We start from the raw sequence: 18,164 nt of genomic DNA on the forward strand, positions 1-18,164 counted from the left end.
GTTCTGTCAGTGCCTGAAAAAGATGCTTGTTCTCTTGGAGTTTACCAGGGCATTTTGCAAAAAGGAGGAACTGAGTATGTTGCTCCTGTGCTATTTTTACAAAAGGCTTAATTTCCACTAAAATTTAAATGATCACAGTGATTTCATCCTATTTTTTAAAATTTGAGCAGTTTATAAAATAATATAATTCTTAATGTAAACACTTGTTAGACTTTATTTTTAAAATATTTGTGTTTTGGGGGGTTGGCCAGGATTCGAGATTTTGAAACAGATGTTGTCAGAAGAAAGGGTTGTGCCTCACCTCCCGTTGGCAAAAATCTGGGAATGGCTGGTGGGCGTGGCCTGTCGCCAGACTGGCCACCAGCGACTAAAAGCCATCCACTTACTGCTGAGGATTGTGCGGTGCTGCACCCACAGGTGAGCTGCCCCCTGGATGTGCATCCTTTGTCAGGCCCAAGCATCGCCCACTCTGTCGTTTGCCTCTTCACTCTCTTGATGGTGTCCTTGATGAAAAGGCATTTGTGATTTTAATGTCTTCCAGTTCATCCATTATTTCCTTCCTGCTAGTGCTTTTGGTGTCCTATGTAAGAAATTTTTGCCTTACTCAGAGGTTATGAAGATATTTCCTATGTTTTAGAAGCTTCATTGTTTTTTCTTTTACGCTTAGATGTATAATCCACCCAGAGGGAATTTTAGTGTATGATATGAGGTGTAGGGGATCAAGTTGTTAATAGTTTTGTTCCATATGGATCTCCACTGGACTCCAGAGAACACTCTGCACACAGGTGACTCTCACCACACTGCAGTGCCACCTTGTCACAGGGCAGCTGCCCGTGTATGGATGGATCTTTTTCTGGTCTCCTTTGTTCCTTTGGTCTTGGTTACAAGACCAAATCACAGTGTGATACAATGTGTCTGTATCACACTGTTTAAACTAGCTTTATAACAGGTTACATCTCCAGTAGTATAAATCCTTCAGCCTAGTTCCTCATCTCCAAGATTGTCTTGGGTATTTTTGACCCTGCATGTCCATAGTCATTTTAGAATTAGTTTGTTAATTTCTGCACATGCATGCGCATATACACACACACACACACACACACACACACACACGCATGTGCGTGCACGCGCACACACTCACATTCACTCTTTCACATTCGCTCTCATCTAATGGGATTTTGATTGACTCTGTAGATCAGCTTGAGGAGAATCAAGATCTTTAGAACACCGAGTCCTCTAATCCACAACCATTATATATTCCTCTATTGTTTAAGTCTTAGTAATATTTTATAGTTTTCTATGTAGAGGACTTGTACAACATTTTGTTAGATTTATTACTAGGTATTTAATGTTTTTGATGCTATAATTGATATTTTGAAATTTTTAGTTTTGTTTTTGCTGATACATAATTAATTTTTGTGTATTGCCCTTGTATCCAGTGACCTTGCTAAATTTGTTAATTCTAAGACTGTCTATGTAGATGATTCAGTGCACAGTCATGTCATCTGTAAATAATGAGTTTTCTTTCTCTCAGTCCTTACAAACTCCTTGTTTTTTGCCTTTTGCACTAACCAGACCTCCAATACAGAGTTGAATAGAAGTGAGAATTGTAGACGTAATTGCCTTATTCCTCATCTCAGAGGGAAGGTGGTAGTGATGGTGCCGGACACATCATCCATACACTCAGCCCTCACCCTCCTTGCTCAGACCCCCACCTATAGGAGTTTCTTGTTCCTCTTGCCTGCATTTTTAAGGCACACAGACACACAGAATGCTAGCCAGAGTGGGGTGGTGATGTTTGAAGTAACAGGTTGTCTTCTCACATAATATAGAGACATCATTAAAAAAGTAAAGGACTCACCAAGTCAGGGAAGACAAAGTGATGGTGGGAGGTGTAGGTGTCCAGGGGAGAAAGGGGGAGAGCTGGGCATGACTGCTGTTACCCACATGTCCTCAGCCCCACGTGGGCTTAGCTCTGTTCGCTTGAGCACAGCTTCTACTAAGAGCTGCCTGTTTGAGCGATGTGTGTGAAACACGCAACTTCTCCATGGTCTTCTGGCTGCAGCACAGAGAGTTCCTGCACAGTCTGCTGGCCGTCACCTATTTTTCTTCCAGTGGGGACACTCCTGCACCCCTCTGCCCAAGCCTGGAGGGAACTCCCAGCATAACTTGCCACACTTGGCTGTTTCATGAGCACTCCGTGTAGAGTTACAGGAGTGCTGGCCTGAGAGCTGGGCCCAGAGGCCAGACTGGAGGGGCAGCCCCCAGGGGAGGGACGGCCACAGGAGTCCTCTCAGCCACTTGGCCATGGAGGTGCTTTTTACTTTACATTGTAAAATGTGCTTTCCCAAAAACCCAGCTATAAAGCTGTCTGAATTTTCCCATTTATTTACTTTATGAAGATTTATTCCTCTGGGGGAAACAGAGTGGCTTCAAAATAACAATTAAATGCACATAATTCTTTTTCAAATCATAAGAGAAAAAGCAAATTAAAGAGAAGCAGCAAACCTAACATTGTATTAATATTATTTATTTCAAAACTTTTCTCCTCTGAAGGATGTTGATTCAGAATTAAAGCATAGCCTCTCTCTGAGTAAAAACAAAAACCAAAAAAACACCTCCATTCACTTTTTCAACAGGCTTCTGTTTTACTTTAGGAAAAGATTTCTGCCTGAGCAACCTTACAAGCATATTTCTTGTGTTTCATAAGCCAGGCCTAAGGTCATAATAATGGTTGTATTCGTTGTCTTTTAAATAGCTCTTTTTTTCTGATTAGAAAAGCAGTGAGTGTTGTAGGAAATCTAGAAAGCTGATAGGGACAACTCCTGACAACACTGTTTGCTATGTTTGTTTGCTGTTGTGTTTAATGTGCATAAACACAATATTGTGTATGTGGGTTTTTCTTTTTAAATTTTATTTTGTATATGTACTTTTATGTCTGGTTTTTTTCCCGCTTAACATTTATCTTGAGATCCACTGTCACTGGGAGGTCTTTAAAGATGCACAGTAATTCCCATGAGCAAACTTCAGGGTCTCCTGTTCCCTTGGAGTTTCGCTTTGAAGTTTAGGTTGTACCCCTTGCCTTCTTTGCTGTTGGTGACTCCTTGTGGCTGCTTGGGAGGAGGGTGGGTGGGACTAGTTTATAATCACTGTAGCAGCTGGGAGGGGGTGCGGTCTGAGCTGCAGTGCCCTGCAGCCATCGACTGTCTGACCGGGCATGGTGCTCAGTAAACCGATGCCCTCCCGGGGCTCCTCCCACAGTGACCTTTGTGACCTTGCGCTGTTGAAGCCCCTCTGGCAGCTCTTTACCCACATGGAGTACGGTCTGTTCGAGGACGTGACGCAGCCCGGCATCCTCCTCCCCCTGCACCGCGCCCTCACTGAGCTCTTCTTCGTCGCTGAGAACCGCGCCCAGGTGAGGGTCCTGCCCTGCCTGTCACCCTGAGGTCTGGGCAGGGAGCATGGTGCCTCCAGGTGCTTTCTTTCCCTCCGCTGCCCAGGGCAGGACTCAGGTCACAGCCCTTCCCAAGCCTGAGTGAGCGTGAGTACCAGGGTCTCGGCAGGCGGCTCAGGAGGGCAGGCCTGGCCAGGAGTCTGGGCCCTCGCCTCTCCCCGGCGCTGGGAAGCCCTCGGGTCAGCTCCAAGATTGCTTATTTTGTCAGGCCCAGAGCCAAAGGGGGGAAAGGCTGCCTGGGATCAATCCTTGACAACAGTGAGTTTTGGAAAATAAAATGGATGGGTTCTTTCTTCTTCCTCCTCTTTTTTTCTCCCCTCAGCACAATAGACTCATTGAATGTGAGAAATGAAAGGGCCTTTCAGAATTAATTAGCTTACGCCCCTCATTTCATACATGAGGAAACTGGCCTGAGCAGGGGGGTCCCCCGCTGGTCCCCCGTGAGTCGGTCAAGGCAGAGCCAGCCCCGGAGCCCACATTGGGCTTCTGCCGGGCAGGCTCCTTCCTGGGCTGTCGAGGTGCCACGAGGTGCCTGGCGGAGTGAGCGGTGTCCACCCACTCGAGGTTTCTGCTTTCGTGCATGGGTGTCCCCTGGGCGGTCTGTTAAAGCCGCGCCGGGCGTCTGGCCCTGCCGCTGTGGCTCACGGAGCCCGTGCTCTCCCCACAGGAGCTCGGCTTGCTGCAGGACTACCTGCTGGCCTTAACCACTGACGACCACCTCCTGCGCTGCGCAGCACAGGTACTGTCCTCGCCCCGCAGAGCTGGGCCCGGGGGCCGGCGCTTCCCACCGTCTCACCACGGGCAGGACAGCGTTGGCGCACTGCGTCTGCGACAGAATCCACCAGAGTTTACACGGGCTCGGTGCTCAGAGCAGGCGAGCCCCATTTATCAGTGTTGTTCATGTTAAACCGCGGGGTCAGAAGACACTAGCAAGAATCTGTGTCTTTAAAACCAAAACAGCCAATACCTTAAATTTAGTTTGGCCGATGCCTGAAGTTTCCATAGAGTTAAATTTCAGATATTTTTGGATGTGAGCTGCTTTCCCAGTAGAAGTCCTCCTCTGACAGCTGTTTGGTCTCAGGACCCTTCACACGTTTAAATTATTGAAGATCCCAGAAAGGTTTTGTTTATGTGTGTTTTCTACATGAGTATATGCCTTTAGAAATTAAGTTAGGTTTTAAATTTTGAAATTAAAACCAAAAGTTTAAACATTCATTTGAAAAAATAGTAGTAAACCCATTTCATGTTAATGTGAATAACATGTTTTACGAAAAACAACAAAAGAAAATAATTATTGCGAGGGGTGGCACCATGTTCCATTTTTGCAGATGGCTTTAATGTCTGGTTTGATAGGAGGCAGCTGGGCTCTCACAGCTCCGTCTGCAGTCAGTCTGTTGAGTTATCGCACATTAGCCTCTGGGAAACGCCACTGCGTGCTCGTGAGAGAATGAAAGTGGAAAGTGAACGTGGCACGCCCCTGAAAGGGTCTCTGGAGTCCCCAGGCCGTACTTGGAGAACCCTGGACTCACAGACCCCTTGAGTGCCGTAGAGTGCACAGTCCAACGCCCACAGTGGACAGGGGACACGGAGTGTCCACACTTGGGTGGGCGTCCAGCTGGGACTCAGAGCCCTGCCTGAGTCCAGCACTCTGTTTCCCCAAAGTGTTCTCTGAGCATACTCCTGTTCAGGTGTGTTCAGAGGAGCATCCTGAAACATGCAGGAAGAAAGCGTCTTCTTTACTGATACAGGGGTTGGAGCATGTGCTTCGGTGTGGAGATCCATCCGCACAGCAAATTCCGAAGAGTTTGTGTGAATTCTCCTGAGACCCGTAGGCAGAGTAAAACTCCCTTCCTGCCTAACGGCTGCCTACCAACATTCTCTGGTTTCGTGATATCACATAGCGAAACATTAATATTTGACCATTCTGGCCCCTAAAGCTCAGCATGGCAGCTGTGCTATGAGCCTGTCCCTCTTGCCTGCCTGTGTCCCGTCTCTGCTGCCTCGTCACCCTCATTCTGACCCTCCCACAGCCCATCTAGTTTACTGGACCAGTGTTCTGACTTTTCTCCCTGCTTGCCACCTCTCCTCCCGCGTCCACCTCCACTTTCCTGTCACCTGGAGCATGGAGACCCCACTCGGCCTGGCCTCAGGGCACCGGCATTCCCAGCACCTTCCCTGCACTGTTTCTTGAGTGCGCCGTGACCTTCTGCACCTCTGTGCTGTCTTTCCCCAGAGAGCTCTCCTTGACCCCGGCAGACAGTGTCCTCCGAGCCCTCTGCCACCTCAGCACTGTGACTGCCCCTCTGGGGCGATGTCAATTTCTACCTTACACTTGGAGCTTTTGTGTGATCACGGTAGCTTTTTGTCTCTCGCCCTAGCCTGCCTGCCTCCAGGGGAGGGAACCACACCCGGCTCATCTCAGGGCCCCCATCCCCACAGCTTCCGTGCTCGGCCAAGGGTCTGGGTCAGCAGCACTCAGTGACTGAGCAGGTGAGTGGCTCTCGACACTGGCGACTACTCTCTCCCTCTGCAGGCTCTGCAGAACATTGCTGCCATCAGCCTGGCCATCAACTACCCAAACAAGGCAACCCGCCTCTGGAACGTCGAGTGTTAGCTCTTGGTGTGGCGCGCATGGGACTAGCTAATCTGTCCACAGGGATTTTAGAGCAGACATCTAACTTCATTCAGGAAAACTCCTGTGGTGTCAGTGCCAAGCTCTCCCCGAGCTCACTTCCACTCCAGTTAGGATGCCAAGCAAGCACGTCTCCAGAAACCCCCTGTGCACAGGCTAGACACGTGCACATGCCGTAGCACGTGAAAAGAAGCAGAGCAGTGCAGAATGGCTCAGAAAGGACAGGCCGGAGGCCCTTGAAAAGGTTGTCCAGAGACCAGCCTTCCCCAGGCTCTGTCCCTGCGGAAGCCGCAGGCCCAGGAAGACTTGGAAGCAGCCTCTCTGGAAAGGCCTCTGTCTCGGTTGAGCTGGAGCTGCTTGCACTGCTGGGTGAAGGCACAGTCCGCCACAGCCACGTTTCTCAGCAAGACCTCCAGCGGCGGTGGCCTGGCTTGGGAGCTCCTCTTTGCTTTTGCTTCTTGTGACTGGTAATCCAGACCACACCGAAACTGGCGAGGGCCCCTCCCGGCCAGCTCTGACCCGCCATTCCAGAGAACTCCTCGGTGAGAACAAGTGCCCTTGGGAACAGCCGGCAGGCCGCCCTGTGCGTCTGCTCACGCGTCAGCTTCCAGCATATCTACATTTTTTTTAGTTTTTGTTTTAACATATTTCAGTTTCGACTTCATGTTTTTAGAACAGAACCACACTGACTCCCTTGAGAGGGCCTCAGGGGAATGACCAAGGGACTGGTCATTCGGGGGACAAACTGGTTTGTGTGAAAGTAGCAGAACCTAAGGAATACTCTTTAGCCTCTGTACCTAAAGACTTGAAGCGTTCTCACAGGAGATCTTAGAAGATCTTATTTTAAGAGTTTAAAAAAAAAAAAGAAAACCCATATGATTTTATTTCTGCTTGATAGTCATGGTAATCCGTCACATCGGCCTCTGGGACTCTGCGTGGTTATTTGGCTGTCATTTGTCTAGCAATAACTATATCAGTTCTAGTGAATGCTGTTTTACATTTTTCTTTTTATGGTTTTAGTCTTGCCCTGAAGTGCTGATTATCACTCGCTCCCCAGAGCCACACTTCGGAGCCTCAGTGGGACTTGTGGGAACGGAGAATGTCTTTAGGGATGGGTGTCTGGGCCAGAAGCATGTCCTACCACACGGGGCCAAACTCAAGGAAGGGTCATCACCGCCAAGGCCAAAGCTGACCAGGTCAGCATTGCCATGGCCCAGCCTGCCCCTTGGCCTCGCAAGACCCCTCAGCAGGGTCTGCCGGGGTCTGCGTTGGAAGAGCCCGCCTCTGCAGGTCTGGGAGCATCTTTTGCAAGCGTGCTTTTGCCTTCTGCGTCAGGAGGCCACGACTTTTGCAGCCCTAGAGTAGGTTCTCAGCCAAGCCCTGGGGTGCAGGTGGAACCGTCTTGCAGCGGGAGGGGGTGCGAGTCCTGAACCTCGGTGACCTAGAGCCGCACCCTGATGTTAGGGGCCCTGGCCTGCTTCCCCTAGTGCTGGGATGTGAGGAGGCAGGTGCTGCGGCTCAGGGAAACCCCCATTCCCATCTGTTGCTCTTTGCCAAACCAAGCGTGCTTTGCTAGCTGCCTGTGCCCCCAGAGAAGGCCCCACATCCCTGCCCCTCACACCACATGGGTCTCACAGTGAGGAGTTTCCCGAGAGGGGACTTGCAGAGAACAAGTCTTGGTGCTTGGGAAAGAGGCCCCGCTGCGGGCTCAGACCCACCAACAGACGGTCTGGAAGGCAGGCGAGGAGGTGGTACCACCCGTGCCCCTCCCCACCTCAGACCGACTCTGAGTGCAGTGGGCAGACGGGCAGGGCAGGGGTCGCTCCTCGTGGCAGCGGCCGCCAGCTCTACGCCCCGCTCCGCTCCAGGAAGATCAGTTGTAAATAAACCCTGGGCTCTTCACAGCTTCTCTCCACACACCGCCCTCGCCATTCTGGTCTCTGCACTTCAGTTTGTGTAGAACGAGTCTAAGTTTTCCCTCACCCACCCTGCCGCGCCTTTCTGGCAGGGCCCCGCCACCTCTGCTTCCGGCCGGGGTGGCACTGCCAAGCCAGGCCCAGCCCCCCTCCCGGTCCCCACCCCGGAGCAGCAGTGTCCCAAAGGATTTCCATAGAGACCCTTCTTAGGAGGCAGGACTGCCTGGAATGAGACACAGCCGGCAGGAACAAAGGTGTCGTGGAAACATGTGCCTAATCTATAAAGAAATCCTGTTCCAAATCGTATATATTGTACAGACAGACACTGTTCCTAATGAGAGGAGTGACGTATTTTCATCACCGTTTTTAATTTGTTTTCTTACGGGTTTACGATTTTGAATTTTTCTTATTTGGTTGAAAGAAAGAATTTTGATTATATCCGCTGAGTGAGTTCAGCCTGTAAAAAGGATGTTAAGTTGTGAGTAAAATATGCAAATGAAGAGAAATATATTGTACAAATTCTATATAAAAAAGTAGCATTGTGTGTGGACTTTCTTTCCTCCTCCTTCCCCTCCTGCTGTTTCTCTTGTGGAGATTATACGTGGAGTTTCTAGCAAGCCCAACCTGATGGAATTACAGAATCTGCAGGCCTCAGGGCTGAACAGAATCAGGAAGGTTCTCCAGCCCCACGGTCTGAGCGGATCGTCCTCTTACCGTTCCCGCCACACCAGCCTGGCTGCAGCCCCCAACAAGGGGACGTGCCCTCCCCTCTGCACAGCTATCCAGAGGTTCGCACACACAAACGATGTCCCCCAGGTCATCTCTCCAGCCAGACAGCCTCGGCCTGTCTTGTAGCTCACAGGACGCTGCTGAGAGGAAGAGACAGGGCTCGGGCCATAGGGCTTGCTGCCCTCCAGGGACTAGTTTCCTTCGCGTCACCTCTGGCCCCGGCATCTGACTTAACTCTGGCCTAGTGTGCACCGGTCCCTGGGTCTCCTTTCTCCTTCCTCAGTCTCCCTCCCTCATGTCTCTGGTTTGCCACCTGCTGCTCTGCCCCCTTCTCAGACAGCTCCTGGGGCCGGGGGCTATCAGGCAGATCAGAGAAGAGCAACTGCTTGCTGGGAGCTGGGCTTAACTAACTTCGGAGGCCCCTTGTTCCAGCCCGACAGTCTGACTCGCCCCCTGAAGCCCCAGCTGCCTTTTGGGGAGCCTCAGCCAGGGGCCTGGACCCAGCTCCGCCCCTCCCATCCCTGAGGCTAGAGGTACACCCGGTTCGCCATGGCACTCAGCAGAACCGGGTGCTCCCAAGACCTGCGTAGCCCCAGAGTCTCTGGAGGGCCTGGTGCTGATATGTTTACCCTCCCCACCTCCCCTTGTCGCCTGAGCGCTCTGGGGCTTGACTCTGAAAAGCAGGTCTGTGTCCCAGCCCTGCCCTGTTAGCTAGAAAGCAGGAGCAGAGGTGCGGAAGGCCACTGCGGAGACTGAGCCAGCACTTACACACTAACGCAGGCTCACAGAGGTGCAAGGCAGGGGGGACCCAAGCTGCTTAGAACTGAAGGGAAGTGTGGAGTTCAACCAGCTGAGCCACCTCATTTGATAAAGAAGCTGAGAGAGGTCAGCTTGGAATTGCACCGGAAGTGGTGGAGAGCTGGGCCGGCCCCGGCGCAGTGGCCATGGCATGCATGCGTTCACTCACTCGGCACACGCACCCGGCAGAGCCAGCGTGGCAGGGCTTCAGGGAGGCCGCCTGGCTAACACCACAGGCTCTCAGTTTGCAGCCAAATCTAACGTGGCCCTGTGCACCTGTGGCGGACCCTGTCCCTTACCTAGCTGCCATTCCTACCCACTCCCCTCCTTCCCTGCTGGCAAAATCCAATGTTTTGCAGGTGGGGACTGGAGAATACCTCAGTCTCAGGAAAGGTAGGACTTTCTACCAGCTCAGGAGGAAAGTCACGATGGATCGAAGCCCCTCCTAGCAATCTCATTTCTGCGTGAGCAACACTCTCCTTCCCAGCCCCTCTTGTGAAGCCTGCCCAGCACTCTGGGGAAGGACCTTGCCCCTGCTCCTACCCACTCCCCTTGTGCTCAGAGCAAGGTGCTTCAGGCTCCACCCAGTCTTGCCACCACCAGGTAAAGAGCAGAAGCTGAGAAGCCAACACCCTGGGGCTGTCTTCTTCAGTTGCAAGTTAAACTCACTCCAAACTAACCTAGTTTAAAAAGAGAATTTATCGACTTACAAAACTGAAAAGCCCAAGGGTTGCATCTGGCTCTAGGCAAAGCTGAATTCCAGGCTCTCGAAGATGTCAGGTCAGTCTGTCCATCGCTCCCTGCCCTCCATCCCCCCCACCCCCGTCCCCCTTCCCTGCTTCCCCAGGGTCTTTCACTGAGGAGGTGACCATGAAAGTACCAGGAGCTGGTTCTCCGCTGCTGACCACCACCAATCCCCCAAGGGACAGAGCCTCTCACTGTCTCCTCATGTGAGGCTTCCCTAAGCTGTTAACGCATGTCTTCTAGCCATGATTTAACTTACCGTTTAAAAAGCTACTTGGGAGACCCATGAGTTTGCAGGTTGTCAAACTGATGAGCAACGCCGCATCCACGACGATGGGCAAAAACTGCACCTGGGACGTCCCACGCAGCCACGTCACGTCAGCCTGTCCGCTCGGCCACTCCGTGACTCAGCACGATGACCCCACATGTGGCAGGCAGCGTGTCCGCTAGTGAGCATAGAAATTCACAACAGACGTGGAGAGAGACATCTGAAACAACCAATTTAAAAACAAAAAAGGTTAAACGGAAAAGAAGGAGCGCAAGTCTGTCAAGCAGACGCAAACAGAAAACCAGGATGGGCAATATATTAATAATCCAAGACAAAATTCAACTGGACAAAAAATATTTCATGTGTCAATATTGCTGTGGCTAAAAAGTATAATTAGCAGTAAAAAATATACTACTTTTCTGTACCAAATCCCACAAGAAATTATATTAATATCAGGGAAAAATGGCTGGAAATTTGTGGAGAATTAGGCAAACTCACCAGCAAGGGGAGAAAGTATCTTTCTCAGTTACTAACGTGTTATTTGCCAAAAATGAGCCACACTGGAGTGACTGAGAACACAGTGGTGAGGAAGGCTTCGCAGCAAACCCCTGCGACTGCCGGGGTTGGGGCGGGGAATCTGCTGTCCCTGAGCGCCCCCTTCTTGGGATGGAGGCCTCAGGGGTCCCAGGGGCCGTGCCATGCTGGCTTGCAGGCCCGCACTCCCTTTGCCCTGCAGGCTGGGTACGGACACAACCTTCTCCTACCTCCCACAGCACAGCCGAGGCCAGGCGGGGCTGGGACGCCCACCCAGGCTTGTCTGATGATCAAGGCAGGACATGCAGGAGTCACAGCACAGCCGAATTTTCAGCCAGCCTCTGGCCAGCTCCTGACATGCGCAGTCAGGGGCTCCCCAGTGGGAGGAGGCACCCTCTGCACAGGTGGCCCTTCAGGACTCGGAAGAGGAGGGAGCTGCCTTTCCCTCTGTCTAAAGTACCTCCCCCAGCCCCGTCCGAGTCCGCTTTCTCTCTCCAGGTCTTCCCAGACTGGCACACCCTCCACCCAACCTGGCTTCCTGGCACCACCGGGGCAACTAAACCGTCAGCCGCCATCTCTCTGCACAAGAGTCTTCTGGCCGTTACTAACGCTGATCTAGCCTTAGGTACAGTAAGTGTGCGCGCGTGTCAGTGCTGTGTGTGAACGTGCATGCTTCGCACCACACAGAGAAGGCCCTCTTTCCAGTGCCCATGGGAGAGTCATTAAAATGCCTCCTATTTCAGCCCTCACTGTATTAGATGTGCTAGACATTACGTCTCTTCCCATATACTCTTTTTTTTTTTCTTTTTTTTTTGAGACATAGTCTTGCTCTGTCACCCTGGCTAGAGTGCAGTGGCTCATCATAGCGCACTGCAACCTCAAACTCCTGGTCTTAAGTCATCCTCCTGTCTCAGCCTCCCAAGTAGCTGGGAGGTGCAGGTGTGCACCACGATGCCCGGCTCATTTTTCTATTTTCAGTAGAGACGGGATCTCACTATTGCTCAGGCTGGACTCAAACTCCTGACCTCAAACGATCGTCCTGCCTCAGCCTCCCAGAGTGCCTGGATTACATGTGTGAGCCATCGCACTCAACCCCCATATACTGTTTTAAGAGGAACTGACCCCCTTCCTACCCCAGATGGCGGGGTGAGAAAATACTCCGCCCTCACGACTGCGTAGGTGATCAGGCCAGGAGTGAACACCAAGCTAGGGCAATCAGAGCTTTTCAGAAATTTGGATTTTAGGCCACAAAGACTGTGGCAAACCCTGGATCTAAAGAGTTATGTAACTTGGGGCTTGTGGTCACATTGAGCCACGTTCATGCAAAGGAAGCTAGTCCATAGGGTAGATACTGGAGCAGATGAGAGAGAGAAGTATAGTAAGAGGTTCCCGGCCCTGGAGTAGCTGCCTGCTGCTGCCTTGTCCCCGGATGTCCAGCTACATACAGTTCACACATCTCACTTCAGTGACAGTCTCCCTTTTTACTTGAGAGAATGTGAGTGGGTTTCTCAGTAAATGTTTTTAAAACAGAAACCGGGTGATAGAAATGTTCTTAAATTAGATGGTAGTGTCATGGTGAAAGCTGCACAACACAGTGAATATACTAAAAACCACTGAGTTATGTTTTACTTTTAAAGGGTGAATTTTATATTACTTGAATTGTATCTCAATAAAAAATTTGAAAGCAGAAATTACATGCCATAAAACCAGACATTATTAATAAAGAGTTTAGAAATCTAACCATCGGAACAAGGAGATGGAAGGGAAGAAAACTATTCTAGATCATTCTTTGATCAAAAAAGAATTCAGAAAGAAGTGTGCAATTACACACTATTTTGAAATTAATGACAGTGAGAAAATATAAAAATCGTGTGTTGTAAAGGAGGAATGATCAAAGCTTTATTCAAGGAAAATCATAACGAAGTGCATTTTTTATTAAAATAAAGCAAAATTAAAAAAAATTATATCAAGAAGTTAGAAGTCAGAAAACAAGATAAACCAAGGTAAGGTAACAGAAAGAAACGAATGAAAAATTTTAAATAGATGTATGAATTAGAAAAAAGAAAAAAAGCAAAATGGATAAATGTAGGTCTTAGATGTGTTGGTCACAATGCTGACAAGTTCATCATCCTTTCTAAAAATGGCTGTCCTGTCTCCTTCTCTCTGCTGGAGAAGCAGATCCTGGGCTGTTCCTTAAGCAGGGAGAGCATCTGATAGGAGCTTGAATGAAACTTTGACCAAGGGACGCTTGTGGACAACCAGGCACAAAGAGCTCTGCCAACAGGGGCAATGGCAATTAGTATGACAGTAGAGCTTGAAGCCATAAAAGAGAGAGGGACAACTTTGACTATGCAATAGTTAGAATAGTTAGAACTATTACAAAGGGGGTATAGGAAAGCTCGCTTGTAAGCACGTTGGATTGTAACTGAAAAACAAAATGATAAAGGTTGATTCCTCCCTCACACTGTACATTAGTATAAATTCCAGAGAAAGAAATACAACTGACCAATAAAAACATGAAAGGATATGCAGTCCCACTTGTAATTAAAGAAATGCAAATCAAAACAATTTTTTATCCATGAGCTTGGCAAAAACTAGAAAATTCTACCATGTCCAGACCTTCTCTCACGTTGTTGGTGGGTGTGCAAACTGGTCAGCCTTTCTGGAGGATAGTTGAGCAGGATCTATCCAAATGCTGAATACATTTACCCTTAACCTAGTAATTTCACATCCAGGAATTTATTCTGCAGAAACCTTAGGACACTTGCAAAAACATGTATCACAATGTTCACCATGGCTTGTGTGTTACAGCAAAAAACAAAACCAAAATACCCACCCATAGAAGATTGGATGAGTAGGCTACAAAGAGTTCCATTTCCAGCATGACAGCATGAGGACCTCCACAGACCCATTTCCCAGCAAAGCTGGTAAAAATTATTTTAACACACACACACACACACACACACACACACACACACACACTTCAACTTGGGAAATGGTTGTAAGGACATACATAAATGGAGAAATACTTATTCAATAAAACCTACTAAAATTCAGTAAGAATAGCAAAAGTATATACAGAATATCAATAAGTATAGGCATGTGTTCCTTTAAAAAGAACATACATTCTGAGAAATGCATCATCAGGTGATTTCTTCATGTGAACATCTGGAGTGTGCTTACCTAAACCTACATGGTGTAGCCTGTTGCCCCTAGGCCCCAACCCTGTACAGCATGTTTCTGTACTGAAAACTGTAGGAAACTGTAACACAGCGGTAAGTATTTGAGTATCTAAACATAGAAAAGGTATAACAAAAACATGGTATTATAACCTTATGGGACCACCATCATATATGCAAGTCTGTTGTTAACCAAAACATCATATGTAGCACATGACTATGTATAGAAACTTCTTTTTAAAAGAGCCAAATGGAAATTCTAGAGTTAGTAAGCACAATAGCTGAAATGAAAAATTCACTAGAGGAACTCAACAGTAGATTTGAACTGGCAGAAGAAAGAATTAGCAGAACTGAAGATAAATCAATAGATATTATACAGTCTGAAGAACAGAGAGAAAAAAAAGAATACAAGAAAATGAAAAGAGCCTCAGAGAAATGTGGGACACCATGAGGTGCACCAATATATGTGAAACGAGAGTACCAGAAATAGAGAGAGAAATGGGAAGAAAAAATATAGAAGGAAATAATGGCTGAAAACTTCCCAAATTTATTGACAAGCAATCTACACATCCAGAAAGATCAATGAACTGCAATTAGGATAAGCACAAAGAGATCCACAAGAGAAATATTACAATAAAAATGCTGAATACCAAAAACAAGGAGAAAATATCTAAAGCAGCAAGAGAAAAATGACTTGTTTAAATTAACTGCAACAGGATTAACAGCTGGCCTATCAGAAACGATGGAGATCAAAAGTCAGCAGGATAACATATTCAAAGCACTCGAAGAAAAAGTCTAGGCCAGGCGCAGTGGCTCACGCCTGTAATCCTAGCACTCTGGGAGGCTGAGGCAGGTGGATCACTCAAGGTCAGGAGTTCAAGACCAGCCTGAGCAAGAGCGAGACCCTGTCTCTACTAAAAATAGAAATTATCTGGCCAACTAAAATATATATAGAAAAAATTAGCCAGGCATGGTGGCACATGCCTGTAGTCCCAGCTACCCGGGAGGCTGAGGCAGAAGGATCGCTTAAGCCCAGGAGCTTGAAGTTGCTGTGAGCTAGGCTGATGCCATGGCACTCACTCTAGCCTGGACAACAGAGCAAGACTCTGTCTCAAAATAAATAAATAAATAAATAAATAAATAAATAAATAAATAAATAAAAATAAAATAAAGAAAAAGTCTATCAACCAAGAATCTTATGTCCAACAAAGCTAACTTTCAAAAATGAAGGCAAAATAAAGACATTCTCAGATAAATAAAAACTGAGTGCATGTGTTCCTTGCAGACCTGCCTTACAAGAAATACTAAAGGAAGTTCTTCAGGCTGAAAGCAGGTGACCCCAGATGGCAATCTGAATCCACATGAAAAAACAAAGAGCACTGATAAAGGTAATTATGCAATTATAAATGACAGTATAAATGCATTTTTCTCCTTCTTTTAATAGATTTGAAAAGGAATTATAGGCCGGGCACAGTAGCTCATTTCTGTAATCCCAGCACTCTGAGAGGCCAAGGAGGGAAGATTGCTTGAGGCCAGGAGTTTGAGACGAGCCTGAGCAACATAATAAGGCCCCATCTCTATAAAAAAATGGAAAAAATTAGCCAGGCATGGTGGCACCCATCTGTAGTCCCTGCTACTCAGGAGGCTGAGGCAAAAGGATCCCTTGAGCCCAAGAGTTTGAGGCTACAGTGAGCTATGATTGCACCACCACACTCCAGCCAGGGTGATAGAGAAAGACCCCATCTCTTAAGAAAAAAAAAAAGCAATTGTGTAAAACAATATGTATATAATGTGTTGTTGGGCCTATTACATATAGAAATGTAATATATTTGCCAACAGCAAGATAAGGGAGGTGAAGAATTCCACACCATGACCAAGTAGGATTCAGCACAGGAATGCAAGGTTGATTTAACATCAAAAAATTAATTAACATAATACATCATATCATAGAATAAAAAAACAAAAACTACATGATCATTTCAAAAGATGCAGAAAAAGGCCAGGCGTGGTGGCTCACACCTGTAACCCTAGCACTTAGGGAGGCCAGGAATTTGAAACCAACCTGAGCAACATAGTGAGACCCTGCCTCTATAAAAATAAAAAAAATTAGACAGGGGTGGTGGTGCACACCTGTAGTCCCAGCTACTTGGGAGGCTGAGGCAGGAGGATCACTTGAGCCCAGGAGTTGCAGGTTGCAGTGAGCTATGATGATGCCACTGCACTCTAGCCCAGGCAACAGAGTAAGACCTGGTCTCAAAAAATAAAAAAAATAAAAAAATAAAGCAGAAAAAACATTTGACAAAATCTAGGCCAGGCGCGGTGGCTCACGCCTGTAATCCTAGCACTCTGGGAGGCTGAGGCGGGTGGATCGCTCAAGGTCAGGAGTTCGAGACCAGCCTGAGCAAGAGCGAGACCCCGTCTCTACTAAAAATAGAAAGAAATTATCTGGCCAACTAAAATATATATATAGAAAAAATTAGCCGGGCATGGTGGCGCATGCCTGTAGTCCCAGCTACTCGGGAGGCTGAGGCAGTAGAATCGCTTAAGCCCAGGAGTTTGAGGTTGCTGTGAGCTAGGCTGATGCCACGGCACTCACTCTAGCCTGGGCAACAAAGCGAGACTCTGTCTCAAAAAAAAAAAAAAAAATTTGACAAAATCTAAAACCCTTGCATGATAAAAACAGTCCACAAAGTAGGAATAGATGGCAACCTCCTCAACCTGATAAAAGGCATCTAGGAAAAACCCACTAATATCGTACTGACTGGTGAAGGGCAGATTTCTTCCTCAGCAGGAACAGTACAAGGGTGTCCACTCTCACCACTTCTGCTTAACATTGTACAGGAGAGTACAGCTAGGACAACTAGGCAAGAAAAAGAAGTAAAAGGCATCCAGTTCAGAAAGGAAGAAGTAAAACTATCTCTGCTTACAGATGACATGACCTTCCCTGTGTCTGTAAAATCCTAAGGCATCCACTAAAAAACTACTAAAACTGATGGAGGAGTTCAGCAAGATTTCAGAATACAATATTAATAGCAAAAATCAATTGTATTTTTACACACGTGCAATAGAGTCCAAAACTGAAATTAAGAAAATAATTCCATTAATAACAGCACCAAAAAGAATAAAATACTTAGGAATAAATGTATCAGAAGAAGTGTAGAACTTACAGTATGAAAATCACAAAGCGTTGTTAAAACATTGTCGAAAGAAACTAAAGAAGATCTGCTGTGGCTTGGATGTGGTTTGTCTCAGGCAAAACTCATGTTGAAATTTAATTGCCAATGTAATGGTGTTGGAACCTTGAAGAGGCGGGGCGTAATGGCAGGCGTTTGGGCTGAGTTCACTCCCTTAGGTGGCTTGGTGCCGTTCTCGCAGTAGTGAGTTCTCCCTGGATTAATTCTCATGGGAATGTGAGAGTGGGTTGTTATAAAGCGAGGAAGCCCCTCAGGATTTGCCCTTCACATGCGTTTGCTTCCCCTTTGACCTTTTGCCATGTTATGATGCAGCAGGAAAACTCTCACGAGATGCTGAGCAGATGCGGGCGCCATGCTTCTTGAACTTCTCAGTCTGCAGAACCTTGAGCTAAATAAACCTCTTTTCTTTATAAATGACTCAGATACTCTGTTATAGCAATACAAAGCAGACTAAGACAAGATTTAAAGAAATGAAAAAATATCCCGTATTTGTGGAGCAGAAGACTTATTTTTGTTATAATGGTAATACCCTCCAATTTGGTCTACAGAGGGAAACCCGCTGGCCTACAAATTAAGTGGTTTATAACAACAAACATTTATCATTTCAAGTTTCTGTGGGTCAGGAATCCAGGCTGGGTTCCTGTGGCTCGAGGTCTCTCATGATCATCTCGAGACTGGAGCTAGAGGGCCCGTTCGCTCACATGGCTGTTGGCAGG

The 18,164-nt window shown here is 47.6% G+C and overlaps 1 protein-coding gene and 1 long non-coding RNA gene across 5 annotated transcripts in view; both read left to right on the top strand.

Moving 5' to 3' along the window:
* ZZEF1 (zinc finger ZZ-type and EF-hand domain containing 1) overlaps positions 1-8,538 on the top strand; it is a 117,195-nt gene extending 108,657 nt beyond the window's left edge. For all 4 annotated transcript variants that reach the window (XM_045526050.1, XM_045526051.1, XM_045526052.1 and 1 more), the window contains 4 exons: positions 252-417; positions 3,262-3,415; positions 4,122-4,193; positions 5,988-8,538. In XM_045526050.1, the coding sequence (XP_045382006.1) occupies positions 252-417; positions 3,262-3,415; positions 4,122-4,193; positions 5,988-6,068 (473 nt within the window). In that variant the 3' untranslated portion in view covers positions 6,069-8,538. The remainder of the gene's footprint in view (positions 1-251; positions 418-3,261; positions 3,416-4,121; positions 4,194-5,987) is intronic.
* Positions 8,539-11,530: 2,992 nt separating this feature from the next.
* Positions 11,531-17,826, top strand: LOC123620631. Its single transcript, XR_006728922.1, has 3 exons — positions 11,531-11,700; positions 15,540-15,642; positions 17,761-17,826. It is a non-coding gene; the product is annotated as an uncharacterized LOC123620631 (long non-coding RNA).
* The last annotated feature ends 338 nt before the right edge of the window (positions 17,827-18,164 follow it).

Source organism: Lemur catta, chromosome 15 (assembly GCF_020740605.2).
Source record: "Lemur catta isolate mLemCat1 chromosome 15, mLemCat1.pri, whole genome shotgun sequence".
NCBI classification, from domain to species: Eukaryota; Metazoa; Chordata; class Mammalia; order Primates; family Lemuridae; genus Lemur; species Lemur catta.